Raw genomic sequence first — 16,584 nt, 5'->3', positions numbered from 1 at the left:
AAAAATCAAAATATGGAGTTCCGTTTGAGCAAGACGCATTACAGTTTTGTCTTTGACAGTAATTGAGTTGTTGTGGGATTTTGAAGGCTAGATAACTAAACTACCAGATTATTATCTACTTATATTTTTACTCACAAATACAACACAGAAATTCAATCCCAAATGTAAACTTTCGTATAATTTCCATACATTGACGACATCACTCAAAACTCTTCTTCGAGTCAGATGGCCGTTGGCCTTGCATCGAAGCAGACGTGTACATCGTCATAGCTCGTTTTTGACATTAATAAAGACATTTCATCATATACGCATACGAAAATGTATACCAGTAGATAAATTGTATTTCATAAAATAGGGTAAATAAATATAATCACGTCGAGCTCCAGTCAAATTTTAAATGTGAGTTGTTGTTATTTACGGGTCGTAACGGTCGAAAACAGCAGTAAATTATCCTAAAACAATACGATTACAATCGAATTTAAGTAACTTGTTCCTTCAAAACCCGCTTAAAATGAAAAAAGTTTAAAGACTCGTTTTACTGATTGGGATTGATTTTCATTATGCTGGTATCAATTTTGCGTCATTATAAAAATGTATATGACTTCTGTACGTCAATGACTTTGGATGTCAATTAATTGTAATCTTGTATTTATGTTAGAGAATATTATATGTTCATTTAAATATTACTCATCTATTAATACGAAGCGTAATTCGTTTAATACCTAAAGACTTGCAGTGTCTACACCTACTTTGTTGACGTTCGTTCCGTCTATGTATGCGATTACGTAACGTGCTGTTCTGATAATCTTCAAGAATCAAGATAATTAATAACGGCAAGACCAGCATTTAGTACCAGCGAGTTTTGCGGATTTGGAGACCGAGATGAAGCTTACAGGCCAATATCGCTGCGGCCTGGCCTGCTTATTGTTATGTGTATAAATCGAATGTTATATTAATTTACTATAAAAAACAATGTTTTATTTCAATGACATTCTGTGCGTAGAGGTATGTATGTTTCGGTGATTATAAGAATTATGTCCACACAATAATCGTGCAAAGCAGAGACTGCATTATTTCTTTACGGTATAAGCGGTAAGGAAAAACTCATTGGTATCCTGGCTCGTACCAATGAGTTTTTCGGAACTTATGTACGAAATATCATTTGATATTTACCACTAGCTTTTCGGTGAAGGAGGAAACATCGTGAGGAAACCTGCATACTCGTAGTGCATACATTTGCGAAGAAATTCAAAGCTGTGTGTGAAGTCCCCAATCCGCATTGGGCTAGCGTTGAGATTATTGTCTATACAGGGTGGTCCAAACCGTGACGTCCAAAAATCGTGGGCTATCATAATGTACCCCATATGTATGTTAGCCGATTTTTCGTAGTTTTCAAGTTATGATTTTTTAAGCTTTTAACTTTTCCTTATGATTTTTAGCTTTAAGCTTTTTAATATTCTCCGACCGTCCTTAGTCTGGGACCGGTCTGAAAACCAGCGCCGGGCACCTAGGCCCGGCACACGCTGAGACTGGAACCCTGTGCCTAATACAAAGATCTTCTCACTTTTGTTTTGTATATGATAACAACTGTTTTATTTTATTATGTAAGTAATTCTAACTCTATTTTATGTTCATGTATGTGGCAATAAACAATTCTTATTCTTATTCTATTCTTATTCTTATTCCTATGAAATTCCGGGGTTCCCATACAGAGTGGCTGAAAAATAACTGCATTCCGTTGCCAGGGAGGTGTTGGGATTATACTGAGCAACTTTTATTATGGGACCAACCCCGAAACCGCGAAAAAAAAATTGGCTTTTTATACATTTTGGCTAGTCCATTTTCTATGGAAGGGTAATTTTTTTTCGCGGTTTCGGGGTTGGCCCCATTGTAAAAGTTGCTCAGTATAATCCCAAAACCTCCCTGGCAACGGAAATGCAGTTATTTTTTAGCCACTCTGTATGGGAACCCCGGAATTTCATATGAAAAGTTAAAAGTAAAAAAAAATCATAACTCGATAACTACGAAAAATCGGCTAACATACATGGGGTATATTCTGATAGCCCACGACGTGAGGAATCTAAAAAAAAATTTTTGGACGTCAAGGTTTGGACCACCCTGTATATAGGCTGAATTATTATTATTATTTATAGGCGGTACGGTACCGTTATTATTTATCAATACCGCTTCGTTTTGAAGGTACTATACCTGTTGAAATATAAAGTACGGTACCGGTATAAAATTGCAGCAAGTACAACAATTTTTTATAGGTGTACAGTCAGCTGCAGAGAAAAGGTACCACCCCTGCATACAATCTTCTATGCAGGGGTGACCTGCAGCTGACTGTACCTAAACCATCACTGACCGAGCGTAGGCGAAGGTCTCCGTTTCAGCTTGGGCAAAAATACTTTCGTTTGTTCGAATGTTCTCCTTTGCATATCACATTTCTCAAATATCTCGAGAAAATTTGTAAGCAGGTTCGGTAGTTGGATATAATTACTCGGTTTCTTTTTTTTTTTATAAGTTCTAATAGGCAGAGATTGGCATAAAGGACTTAAGCGACAGTAGGGTCTGTGGTACTTAAGAGTGCTATTACATTTCGGGGATGAGCGAGTTTAGGTATTTTACGCGCTGCGGCAGGCCCCGCGATCTCAGGTCGCCGAACCCTTCCACCGCATTTTCCCTCGGTCGCACTACAATGATGGATTAAACATTCTTGATCCGATCGTGAAGCACATTGAAATCAATCATAACAACACTAACTGTACTTTAATATCAAAGTCCTAAAAATGTTATTTGGTACGAAAATACTAAATCCAGTGCAAATATACATACTTATGTAGGTCATTATTACTAGAAACAAATTATACGTACTTACTTAGGTACTCGCTTATTTTCATTTTTAGTCATTGCATATGGTATAGGTTGTATAGTGAAACTATTTTAGCTATATAATAAAACCTTTAATTTGTATCTTAAGTTTAGAAACGAGCTGATACTAAGCATCTGATGATGAAGCCTGATGATGATGATGAAGGTGGTCACGGATACCAATCAACCATGTAGTAACATGATTAGGCTCGTTTGATTCGTCTCAACAAGATCTTTGGCACTAGGTGACACTCAGGGTCTGATAATGGAGCTGGAAGGTGGCAGCTGGTACCAGTCAACTATGCAATTAAACCACTTCGTGTTTGAGCTCGTTTGATTCGTCTCAACAAGACCTTTGGCACCAGGTGATACTCAGGGTCTGATGATGGAGCTGGAAGGTGGTCACCGGTACCAGTAAACCATGCAACTAAACCACTTCGTGTTTGGGCTAGTTTTATTCATTTCAACAAGATCTTTGACACAAGATAGGACTCAGGGTCTGATGATGAAGCTGGAAGGTGGTCACCGGTACCAGTCAACCATGCAACTAAACCACTTCGTGTTTGAGCTCGTTTGATTCGTCTCAACAAGATCTTAGACTCTAGGTGATACTCAGGGTCTGATGATGGAGCTGGAAGGTGGTCACCGGTACCAGTCAACTATGCAACTAAACCACTTCGTGTTTTAGCTCGTTTGATTCGTCTCAACAAGATCTTTGACACAAGATAGTACTGAGGGTCTGATGATGAAGCTGGAAGGTGGTCACCGGTACCAGTCAACCATGCAACTAAACCACTTCGTGTTTGAGCTCGTTTGATTCGTCTCAACAAGATCTTTGACACTAGGTGATACTCAGGGTCTGATGATGGAGCTGGAAGGTGGTCACCGGTACCAGTCAACCATGCAACTAAACCACTTCGTGTTTGTGCTCGTTTGATTCATCTCAACAAGATCTTGGACACTAGGTGATACTCAGGGTCTGATGATGGAGCTGAATGGTGGTCACCGGTACCAGTCAACCATGCAACTAAATTACTTCGTGTCTGGGATGACAACCTTCCAGCTGCACATAAGACCCTGTGAGTACTATGTTGTGTCAAAGATCTTGTTGAGACAAATCAAACGAACCCAAACACGAAGTGGTTTAGTTGCATGATTGACTGGTACCAGTGACCACCTTCCAACTCCATCATCAGACCCTCAGTACTATCTTGTGTCAAAGATCTCGTTGAGAGGAATCAAACGAGCCCAAACACGAAGTGGTTTAGTTGCATGGTTGACTGGTACTGGTGACCACCGTCCAGCTCCATCATCAGACCCTCAGTACTATCTTGTGTCAAAGATCTTGTTGAGACGAATCAAACGAGCCCAAACACGAAGTGGTTTAGGTGCATGGTTGACTGGTACCGTTGACCACGTTCCAGCTTCATCGTCAGACCCTGAGTTCTATCTTGTGTCAAATATCTCGTTGAGTGGAATAAAACGAGCCCAAACACGAAGTGGTTTAGTTGCGTGGTTGACTGGTACCGGTGCCAACCTTCCAGCTCCATTATCAGACCCTCAGTACTATCTTGTGTCAAAGATCTTGTTGAGACGAATCAAACGAGCCGAAACACGAAGTGGTTTAGTTGCATGGTTGACTGGTACCGTTGACCACCTTCCAGCTCCATCATCAGACCATGAGTCCTATCTTGTGACAAAGATCTTGTGGAGACGAATCAAACGAGCCGAAACACGAAGTGGTTTAGTTGCATGGTTGACTGGTACCGTTGACCACCTTCCAGCTCCATCATCAGACCCTCAGTACTATCTTGTGTCAAAGATCTCGTTGAGAGGAATCAAACGAGCCCAAACACTAAGTGGTTTAGTTGCATGGTTGACTGGTACTGGTGACCACCGTCCAGCTCCATCATCAGACCCTCAGTACTATCTTGTGTCAAAGATCTTGTTGAGACGAATCAAACGAGCCCAAACACGAAGTGGTTTAGGTGCATGGTTGACTGGTACCGTTGACCACGTTCCAGCTTCATCGTCAGACCCTGAGTTCTATCTTGTGTCAAAGATCTCGTTGAGAGGAATAAAACGAGCCCAAACACGAAGTGGTTTAGTTGCGTGGTTGACTGGTACCGGTGCCAACCTTCCAGCTCCATCATCAGACCCTCAGTACTATCTTGTGTCAAAGATCTTGTTGAGACGAATCAAACGAGCCGAAACACGAAGTGGTTTAGTTGCATGGTTGACTGGTACCGTTGACCACCTTCCAGCTTCATCATCAGACCCTGAGTTCCATCTTGTGTCAAAGATCTCGTTGAGAGGAATCAAACGAGCCCAAACACGAAGTGGTTTAGTTGCGTGGTTGACTGGTACCGGTGACCACCTTCCAGCTCCATCATCAGACCCTGAGTCCTATCTTGTGTCAAAGATCTTGTTGAGACGAATCAAACGAGCCGAAACACGAAGTGGTTTAGTGGCATGGTTGACTGGTACCGTTGACCACCTTCCAGCTTCATCATCAGACCCTGAGTTCTATCTTGTGTCAAAGATCTCGTTGAGAGAAATCAAACGAGCCCAAACACGAAGTGGATTAGTTGCATGGTTGACTGGTACTGGTGACCACCTTCCAGCTTCATCATCAGACCCTGAGTTCTATCTTGTGTCAAAGATCTTGTTGAGACGAATCAAACGAGCCCAAACACGAAGTGGTTTAGTTGCGTGGTTGACTGGTACCGTTGACCACGTTCCAGCTTCATCGTCAGACCCTGAGTTCTATCTTGTGTCAAAGATCTCGTTGAGAGGAATAAAACGAGCCTAAACACGAAGTGGTTTAGTTGCGTGGTTGACTGGTACCGTTGACCACCTTCCAGCTCCATCATCAGACCCTGAGTCCTATCTTGTGACAAAGATCTTGTTGAGACGAATCAAACGAGCCGAAACACGAAGTGGTTTAGTTGCATGGTTGACTGGTACCGTTGACCACCTTCCAGCTTCATCATCAGACCCTGAGTTCTATCTTGTGTCAAAGATCTCGTTGAGAGGAATCAAACGAGCCCAAACACGAAGTGGTTTAGTTGCGTGGTTGACTGGTACCGGTGACCACCTTCCAGCTCCATCATCAGACCCTGAGTCCTATCTTGTGTCAAAGATCTTGTTGAGACGAATCAAACGAGCCCAAACACGAAGTGGTTTAGTTGCGTGGTTGACTGGTACCGGTGACCACCTTCCAGCTCCATCATCAGACCCTGAGTCCTATCTTGTGTCAAAGATCTTGTTGAGACGAATCAAACGAGCCGAAACACGAAGTGGTTTAGTTGCATGGTTGATTGGTACCGGTGACCACCTCCCAGCTCCATCATCAGACCTATATATTCTGATTCTGACATGTCATCAAAAGCATTTGTATTCAGCCATTTTTTAATTTAGTACCTATAAAATATCAGATCATTTCAAATATCTTTAATGCTGTCCGGTAGTTACATACTATACTACAAAACCAAATCCACAGTACTAGGATCAAAGTTTCTCAGTCGCCGTTTACACGCACTGTCACGCACACAGTATAGCATTTTACACGGCGCCTGCCGCACACAATGATAAAAAACCTCGTCGTCGCCGTTGAAAACGTGCGGAGCCGACCGACACACGTCCTACCTCTACAAGCTCTGCCGCGGCACTGAGCTCACGACCGCGCGTCATCGGTAATATTAGAGTCGTTTTCAAAAAATTGCCAAAAAATTATAGTAGAATTTCATAAACACTAATGTATACCATCAGTATAAGCAAACGCTGCAGATTACTTGAGTATGAAAATGACTTCGATATTAAGTAGAATTTCGTAGGAATTGACACTTGTTTCGGAGAGAAAATTGAGTTTGTTTTTCTTCGATTTTCTCTTTCTCAAAGGTATTTAGGAAAAATGTCAAAAGTAATTCCTAATGTACAGGGTATTAGTAATACAAAATAGCCAGCTTTACCAGAGTAAACTTCTCAACATTTACAAATACGAGCTCACAATTTAGTGCTTCACGTGGTTTTTCGGAAACAACCATCAGAAAAAAAATCATTACTAATTTAATAAGCCCTTTTTCCAATATTTAAAAAGTAATTCCTAAAGATAAGAAGACGCTTTTACCGTAACAAGTACTCATTGTTTCTAATAATGACCCTAAAGTACTGAATGTCATCGAGGAATATCATCAATTTTGCATTATTTTGACTTTTCTTGTTGGAGCGCTCTTAAGACCATTGTGATTATTCGTAGTGTCCGACCGAAGATTCGGTTTCGGTTTCGGCCATAAAATCATGTTTCGGCCGTAGTTTCGGTTTCGGCCAAAAAACGGCCGAATCTTTCGGCCTGGCCGAAACATACGAAATAGTACTTCGTATTATGAAACTAAACTATGTGACAAAGACCAAAAGTTGGCGAGCAAGTAGGACAACAATATTTATATATACAGAAATTTGTGTTTCGGTCGGGCACTAATTATTAGGTACTTACTGATTACGCTGCGCCGCGTGGAACGTGAGGTGCGTTGGGGTAAGTACATACAAATCATTCAAGAAAAAAATCCCTTTTAAGATCACTCGTGTGTCTGCCCCTAATAGACTAATTCAATTGAAATTTGGTACACATTTTTCACATATGACAAAGAGTCGGTGATCCAAAGATGGACTAGTAACGTAAATAAATAAACTTTTAACTTTGCGGCCATTTTTTTGTATCGTGTGATATATCAGATATTAAATTGTAAGATATTTACTAATAATAAGCATTGGTCACGTAAATTATTTTTAGTCTTTTTTTGCAAGTATGAATGATATAGAACATTATTTCAATTATTTTTAAAATTAAGCCTATCCAAAGGCGACTTGGAAGATGTGTCATGGGGATCTATATTCGTTGGGTGAAAAACAAGTTTTTTTGTCTAATTATCGTTTAAAACACAATCGATCGGCAATAACGCGGGCACATAAAACAAAAAACTTCTTTTTTCACTCATAAAACTCCTTAAACCTAATAAGAGCTAAACAAAAACAAGTGCGAGTCGGACTCGCATTCTAAGGGTTCCGTATATTAAGTCCGTCTCACGCTTGACTGCACATTTCTTATAGATTTTCCTGACATATATAGGTAAAGAACTACTTTGTGTATTTTTTTCAAAATTTTAGATCCAGTTGTTTCGGAGAAAGTGGGCGGAGAATGATCATTTTTTGCCTATTTTCATGAATAACTGCTGAACTATTAATCCTAAAATTATAAAAAAAGTTATGTTTGAGATTCTTACAATGAGCTCTTTTATTTGATATGTAACACTATATAGTTTAAAAAACATATTTTTTAATTTTTTCATTTACCCCCCCCAAAAATGGCTACCGTATTTCAAATTCTCTAAAATACATTTTATTTACGTTACACGTCCATCTTTGGGTCACAAATTTACATTTGTGTGCCAAATTTACATATGTGTGCCAAATTTCAACTGAATTGGTCCAGTAGTTTCGGAGAAAATAGACTGTGACAGACGGACGGACAGACAGACAGACGCACGAAGAATTATATGTATATGCACTTATCCCAACGCACCTCTCGTTCTACGCTGCGCGGGGTTCATTGCCGCTCCTACCGCCGTAAGTGTAAGTACAACTACATCATCAAGGCTACGATCGAAGATAATCAGTTCAGCACTGAAATAATAGCGGTGGAATGCCAGTATAATATTTAATTATTTATTTTAATTTTATAAATTTAATAGCAAAATAAATAGCGAATATAGGATACTCGTACAAGTAAATCTGTAAAGATCTTAGGGGTACATCAGCCGACATATATTATTAAATTTTATTTTGTCGGCCTTAATTAAATTTCCACCCTGCCGAAACTTTATTTATTTAAATTTTTAATTGAATTGATTTTTCGCCTTATGAATAACCGTATAGAGTAGTAAATAACATTTTACATCTGACTTAATGACATCTGGGTTTATTCGGTTTAACTTTACAAAACGCGTATCTCGACAAAGCCATAATATGCAGAAAATAGTTAACAATCAAATGAATTATAGTGTGTCAAAGGTCTGTTTGATTTCAAACATAGACAGAGAGAATCATACTATCTTTGTCTTACACTAGTACTAGCACCGAAAAGAAAAGGATGAGTATAGTTTTTTTTGTCCCTATTTACTGACAAGATTTGGTTGACCCAGTATAAATTAGAATTTAAATACGTCACGTGTGACATGAACAGACAAGGAGAGCAAGATTTAATGTATTGTTTCTCTTTCTTCTTTCAATGGAACGTTTTTACAGTTTCTGTTCCTCAAAAGAGGTCAGTGGTTAACACTAAACTCAAAACGCAATCTTAAAAAAACTTGATGGGTCAATGACCTGTCCCAGTAAAGTGAGGTAGTGTGCGTGAAGTGCGCTTGTGTGTGAAATGGGGTAAATTGACAGAATCTGAAAATTTACCCACCTCTACCGTCACCTTAAGTAGTTTTATTGGTTACGTACCACAGTATGGGCGGGCAGGGACGTGGTCCTTGGCGAGCAGCGCGTACCGGCACACTTCTGCGGCCTCCTTCTGAGACAGTTGGCGAAGGCAGCAGAGCGCGGCGCGGCGCACCGCCAGCTCCGAGCTTGAGAGGTCCCGCTGAAATTATACGAATAATACAACATTCGTTCAAATTTGATTTGATTAGCTGGAGGATTTTTACCAGTTTACATCTAGGTAATAATCACTCAGCTGAACATAAATACATGCCTTCACGGATTTTTTCCTGTGACTTACCATAATTCATTATTAAGGAACTTTTCCGCCCCAGCGTCTGTCGGACAGTATGTTCTACCCACCGCCACTAAGGGCCAGTTGCACCATCCGCACTTGACAGACTGATCAACGTCACCCGGCGCACCCCGGCGGTTTACTATGAAACTTTCCATACAATAAAATTTAGCGAACTCTTTAACGATGACTAACTGTTGGCGCAACCGACCCTAAAGTCTAGCAATTCGATCTCGCAGAGAAACTCCTTAAGAAGTAAGGTACCTACGTTGAACCAGAACCTTATCAGCTTAATAATTTATACAAGGTGTCGCGTTCAGAGCTTCGAACCTTCACTAATCCATATTGAAAACAGCACTGTGTATATATACCAGTATAATATGTATTATAGATACTCACGGCGAGCGTGGGCACGAGCATGTGCGCGCTGACGTGGCGGGGGGAGAACATCTGCAGCTGCTGCAGGCAGCCGATGCCCTCGGCGCGCGCGCCGCCGCCGCCGCACTCGCCGAGCGCCGCGCACGCGCAGAGGAAGCGGCCCACGGTTGCTCCGACACTGCCTAAGTATTACAGATACTCACGGCGAGCGTGGGCACGAGCATGTGCGCGCTGACGTGGCGGGGGGAGAACATCTGCAGCTGCTGCAGGCAGCCGATGCCCTCGGCGCGCGCGCCGCCGCCGCCGCACTCGCCGAGCGCCGCGCACGCGCAGAGGAAGCGGCCCACGGTTGCTCCGACACTGCCTAAGTATTACAGATACTCACGGCGAGCGTGGGCACGAGCATGTGCGCGCTGACGTGGCGGGGGGAGAACATCTGCAGCTGCTGCAGGCAGCCGATGCCCTCGGCGCGCGCGCCGCCGCCGCCGCACTCGCCGAGCGCCGCGCACGCGCAGAGGAAGCGGCCCACGGTTGCTCCGACACTGCCTAAGTATTACAGATACTCACGGCGAGCGTGGGCACGAGCATGTGCGCGCTGACGTGGCGGGGGGAGAACATCTGCAGCTGCTGCAGGCAGCCGATGCCCTCGGCGCGCGCGCCGCCGCCGCCGCACTCGCCGAGCGCCGCGCACGCGCAGAGGAAGCGGCCCACGGTTGCTCCGACACTGCCTAAGTATTACAGATACTCACGGCGAGCGTGGGCACGAGCATGTGCGCGCTGACGTGGCGGGGGGAGAACATCTGCAGCTGCTGCAGGCAGCCGATGCCCTCGGCGCGCGCGCCGCCGCCGCCGCACTCGCCGAGCGCCGCGCACGCGCACAGGAAGCGGCCCACGGTTGCTCCGGCACTGCCTATGTATGAGGAAAAATCTATTATCATTAGATTATCATACCTAACGATCCGTGTACCTGTCGCAGTCGGATTGTATAATCCGCCGTATTACATTACGGCTAGCCGTTTTACAAAACAGGGGCGTTTTGAAATGCGGAGGTTCGACGATTAGCCGGATTGAATGCGGCTGAATGAAAATCCGCCGGAATGTATTCGGCGCCATACGTTCTTCAAGACGGCTAGCCGTAATGTAATACAGCGAGTCATTAGCCGCCGCTTTGACAGTTTTTAGTGCCCATTTTTAACACTCGTGGCGCTGCCTGACATAACAACAACAAACTATGAAAAACGCTGGGGTGTCCATCAAATCTGGAGTTCGTCGGACTGTTTCTTTTTTAAAAACATTTCCTTTGCAACTTAACTAGACGGAGCCCCGCGAACGCGGGGCTCCTATTTCTGAGCGGTTTGCCCTTCGGGCATCTGAAGCTACCTAACGAACCTAACCTACCTAGCTATTGATTTAGTGAGACGTCCGTGAAAACATTACACTTTGGGGAAAAAAGCGTAGGTAGGTAAGTAGGTTAGGTTCGTTAGGTAGCTTCAGATGCCCGAAGGGCAAACCGCCCAGAAAGAGAAGAAGAGGGGCTCCGTCTATTTAAGTTGTGAAGGAAATGTTTTGGAAAAGAAACACATGAAGTGCGGTGGGACCATGGTAAAAATAAATTAAATTGCAAACATTGTCAAACTCCGGTTACGTAGGCGACCGAAAGAATGGTCACTCTACAATTTAAATAGTAGATACGATGCGGCTAAACGTAGGCCGCCTTATTGAAGAACGTATCGTAATGACAATCCGGCTAATCGTCGAACCGCCGCATTTCAAAACGCCCCTGTTTTGTAAAACGGCTAGCCGTAATGTAATACGGCGGATTATACAATCTGACTACGACATACCTACCCTGAATTTACTCGTTAAATTTTTTGGCACTTTAATTAGGTAATATTGGAAAAAAAAAAAACAAAATGAACGAAGGTCACAAAAACACAAGCCGATAACGTTAACGCCGAAATTTACCAAATAAAGAAAGCCGTCGACTCTACACTAATCAACAAGGGGGGCGGAATTCTGTGAAAAGTGAGATGCAATTGTGAAGTAGTGATTGACAATCACCAGGGGTCGGACAAAAAGTGCGGATGACGTAAAAATGACGTAATCTTGCACACAGGTGATGTTTGAGTTTGTATTTAAACTTCCGTGTGACATGTAGTAACAAAGTAGTATTAATGAAGTAACAAAATAATCGTAAATAAATCCATGGAATTAATAATACAGGTGGTAGGGTGATGTAGTGAATAAAATAAATTTCACGAAACTTGTTACCATAAGGTATAATTATTTGAAATTAGTTAGAACACTTAGAACAAGTCTGTGGGATCCTCAGATAAATAGGTTTAATAGTCAAAAGTGGGAACAGTAGGTAAGATTAGTAAAAATAAAAAAAGATAATTTGATGTTATTATACTTTTAACTTATAGCTAAATTTTAACTAAATATAATCGTGAAGATACAATAGCTAAACAATAACGAAGTCAATTTATTGTTCATCTGATTGACAATGTGTCAGTCAAAAACGTACTTACTCATTTCAAGTGGCGATATCGTTTAATAAAGAGGTTGATAAATGATAAGTGATAATTGTTTATGAAAATCAAAAATACTATTTGAAATCATCCTATAAGTGGTTTGACGTCATCCGCACTTTTTGTCCGACCCCTGACAATCACAATCACTGTGCCACGTAATGAGTGACACCAAAAAAGAAGAAATAGAGCGGTACCATCGTTGTCACATTGTAAAATGACAATTCGTAACTGGTATATGGTCAGTTAAGAATGTTGCTAATAGTCCGTCAAAATCACACGTCAAATTTCCAAGGCTACCATTTAAACATAGCTAGATTATCCTACCCTGCAACTCGGGCCCAACAACAGTGATCAGCGCAGACAGCAGTCTCCCGACGCTGCGATGCAGGTCCTCTTGGAAGGGCGGCGCCGTGAACAGCAGCTTGAAGGCCACGTTCAGGGTCGACTCTACGTGGCTGCGGAACATGGGTCCGGAGGCATCGGCTAGCACGGAGAGCGCGTGGAGTGCCCATACCTGGTGAAAATAGCAGTTATTAAAGGCTAAAGGGTCTCAGTCTGTTTATAACGTAAAAAGAATCGGCAGCCCTAACAGTCCGACAGTCCGTGAACAGCAGCTTCAAGGCCACGTTCAGGGTCGACTCTACGTGGCTTCGGAACATGGGTCCGGAGGCATCGGCTAGCACGGAGAGCGCGTGGAGAGCCCATACCTAGTGAAAATAGCAGTTATTAAAGGCTAAAGGGTCTCATTCTGTTTATAACGTAAAAAGAATCGGCAGCCCTAACAGTCCGACAGCCCGTGAACAGCAGCTTCAAGGCCACGTTCAGGGTCGACTCTACGTGGCTTCGGAACATGGGTCCGGAGGCATCGGCTAGCACGGAGAGCGCGTGGAGTGCCCATACCTAGTGAAAATAGCAGTTATTAAAGGCTAAAGGGTCTCATTCTGTTTATAACGTAAAAAGAATCGGCAGCCCTAACAGTCCGACAGTCCGTGAACAGCAGCTTCAAGGCCACGTTCAGGGTCGACTCTACGTGGCTGCGGAACATGGGTCCGGAGGCATCGGCTAGCACGGAGAGCGCGTGGAGAGCCCATACCTGGTGAAAATAGCAGTTATTAAAGGCTAAAGGGTCTCAGTCTGTTTATAACGTAAAAAGAATTGGCAGCCCTAACAGTCTGACAGTCCGTGAACAGCAGCTTCAAGGCCACGTTCAGGGTCGACTCTACGTGGCTTCGGAACATGGGTCCGGAGGCATCGGCTAGCACGGAGAGCGCGTGGAGAGCCCATACCTGGTGAAAATAGCAGTTATTAAAGGCTAAAGGGTCTCATTCTGTTTATAACGTAAAAAGAATCGGCAGCCCTAACAGTCCGACAGTCCGTGAACAGCAGCTTCAAGGCCACGTTCAGGGTCGACTCTACGTGGCTTCGGAACATGGGTCCGGAGGCATCGGCTAGCACGGAGAGCGCGTGGAGAGCCCATACCTAGTGAAAATAGCAGTTATTAAAGGCTAAAGGGTCTCATTCTGTTTATAACGTAAAAAGAATCGGCAGCCCTAACAGTCCGACAGCCCGTGAACAGCAGCTTCAAGGCCACGTTCAGGGTCGACTCTACGTGGCTTCGGAACATGGGTCCGGAGGCATCGGCTAGCACGGAGAGCGCGTGGAGTGCCCATACCTAGTGAAAATAGCAGTTATTAAAGGCTAAAGGGTCTCATTCTGTTTATAACGTAAAAAGAATCGGCAGCCCTAACAGTCCGACAGTCCGTGAACAGCAGCTTCAAGGCCACGTTCAGGGTCGACTCTACGTGGCTGCGGAACATGGGTCCGGAGGCATCGGCTAGCACGGAGAGCGCGTGGAGAGCCCATACCTGGTGAAAATAGCAGTTATTAAAGGCTAAAGGGTCTCAGTCTGTTTATAACGTAAAAAGAATTGGCAGCCCTAACAGTCTGACAGTCCGTGAACAGCAGCTTCAAGGCCACGTTCAGGGTCGACTCTACGTGGCTTCGGAACATGGGTCCGGAGGCATCGGCTAGCACGGAGAGCGCGTGGAGAGCCCATACCTAGTGAAAATAGCAGTTATTAAAGGCTAAAGGGTCTCAGTCTGTTTATAACGTAAAAAGAATTGGCAGCCCTAACAGTCCGACAGTAACTCACCCAAGATATATACTCCCTGTCCTTCTCGAGAAAACAACGTGTAGTCTATCTCGCGGGTAGATAAGCGCCAGTTGACGGACTGATTATGTTATGATACATGTCGTCCAATACTTTTGAAACTTCCTATATGGTAAAATTTTTTGAAAGTTTTAACGGTGATACGAGGGGTATTCAAAATATTCTCGGTATGAGAATGAAAACAAACAAGTACGAAAAGTTTGATATTTTTATTTTTCAATATACTCCCCCCCTATGTTCATACACTTAAAAGATCGATCAATTATTTTTTTTAATCCCTCGTAAAAATATTTTTTATCTTTCGTGTAAAAATGCTCCTCCACTGCCGCCTTCAATGCTTCATCGTCAGAAAATTTATTTCCACGCAGATCCTTTTTAAGATTGGGGAGCAAAAAGAAGTCGCTGGGGGCTAAGTCCGGACTATACGGTGGGTGAGTAACAGTTTTAAACCCACGTTCAACAATAGCTGCCTTGGCAATATGAGCAGTATGGACGGGGGCGTTGTCATGCAGAAGCAGAATACCTTTGGTTAACTTTCCTCGCCTCTTTTCTTTAATTACATCCTTTAATTGACGTAGAATGTTAGCGTAGTACTGTCCTGTGATATTTGATGACCTTGCCAGCTGAAGGGATGACCTTCAACTTCTTGGGATGAGCTGAACCCTTAATGTGCCACTGCATGGACTCTTGTTTACTCTCTGGGTCATAATGATGAACCCAGGTTTCATCTCCAGTAACTATTCTTTGCAGCACCTCATCAGGATTTTCACCGCACAGGTCAATAAAATCGGAACAACAAGCTACACGCATGTCTTTTTGAAGCCGAGTCAGCATTCGCGGAACCCATCTTGCACTTACTTTTGACATATTAAGATGGTCATGTATAATATCATGTACGGTACCAATAGAGAGATTGGTTACTTGTGCTATAGATTTTACCTTCACTCGACCATCTTCCAATATAAGTTTTTCCACTTTATCAATATTTTCTTGTGAAGTAGCTACTACAGGCCGGCCAGGTCTAGGGTCATCTTCAATACTCTCCCTTCCGCGTTTAAACTCGCTTGACCACTTTTGAATGGTAGATAAAGAAGGAGCAGACTCACGGTAAACACAATCCATTTCCTCTTTTATGGTTTTTTGATTTTTACCCTGTTTTGTCAAGAATTTTATCACGCATCGATGTTCTAATTTAGTTAACATTGTCAATTCGCACAGGATGTTCATGTTTGTTCAGCAATTGCAGAAAAACAAAAGACTATCTCGGTTCGAATTATACTTTTTTTTAATGTCAATGAATAAACCTTAGCGGCCAGTAACGAAAGAAATTTTAGAAGAGGTCGTAAGATATCAATACCGAGAATATTTTGAACGCCCCTCGTAGATGGTTTGGTTCAAGCGACTGAATGAAACCGTATAAAACTCAAAAAGGTCGTTATTCTATAGTCATTCGTACCGACGATTTTATAAATATAGTTTGTCAAAAGACTGTCTCATTTCAAACATAGACAGACAGAATCATACTATCTTTGTCTTACACAGTACTAGCACCCAAAAGAAAAGGATGAGTATAGTTTTTAGGGTTCCGTACCCAAAGGGTAAAAACGGTACCCTATTACTAAGACTCCGCTGTCCGTCCGTCCGTCCGTCTGTCACCAGGCTGTATTTCACGAACCGTGATAGCTAGACAGTTGAAATTTTCACAGATGATGTATTTCTGTTGCCGCTATAACAACAAATACTAAAAACAGAATAAAATAAAGATTTAAGTGGGGCTCCCATACAACAAACGTGATTTTTGACCGAAGTTAAGCAACGTCGGGCGGGGTTAGTACTTGGATGGGTGACCGTTTTTT

At 42.9% G+C, this 16,584-nt stretch overlaps 3 protein-coding genes across 4 annotated transcripts in view; 2 read left to right on the top strand and 1 right to left on the bottom strand.

The window, feature by feature from the left end:
• LOC134647290 (ovalbumin-related protein X-like) overlaps window positions 1-16,584 on the top strand; it is a 283,884-nt gene that overhangs the window by 95,811 nt on the left and 171,489 nt on the right. The window lies entirely within an intron of this gene.
• Window positions 1-16,584, top strand: part of LOC134663192 (golgin subfamily A member 5) — a 379,694-nt gene that overhangs the window by 258,104 nt on the left and 105,006 nt on the right. The gene's annotated exons all lie outside the window — the stretch shown is intronic.
• LOC134647631 (HEAT repeat-containing protein 5B) overlaps window positions 1-16,584 on the bottom strand; it is a 55,644-nt gene that overhangs the window by 23,100 nt on the left and 15,960 nt on the right. Inside the window, exons 19-21 of the mRNA XM_063501990.1 lie at window positions 12,883-13,072; window positions 10,774-10,934; window positions 9,376-9,514 (exon numbers count right to left, since the gene is read on the bottom strand). Coding sequence (XP_063358060.1) covers window positions 9,376-9,514; window positions 10,774-10,934; window positions 12,883-13,072 — 490 coding nt within the window. The remainder of the gene's footprint in view (window positions 1-9,375; window positions 9,515-10,773; window positions 10,935-12,882; window positions 13,073-16,584) is intronic.

The sequence above is a fragment of the Cydia amplana genome, chromosome 1 (genome assembly GCF_948474715.1).
Source record: "Cydia amplana chromosome 1, ilCydAmpl1.1, whole genome shotgun sequence".
NCBI classification, from domain to species: domain Eukaryota; kingdom Metazoa; phylum Arthropoda; class Insecta; order Lepidoptera; family Tortricidae; genus Cydia; species Cydia amplana.
Note: the sequence above shows the minus strand (reverse complement) of the source record. Positions and strands in the feature narration are given on the sequence as shown.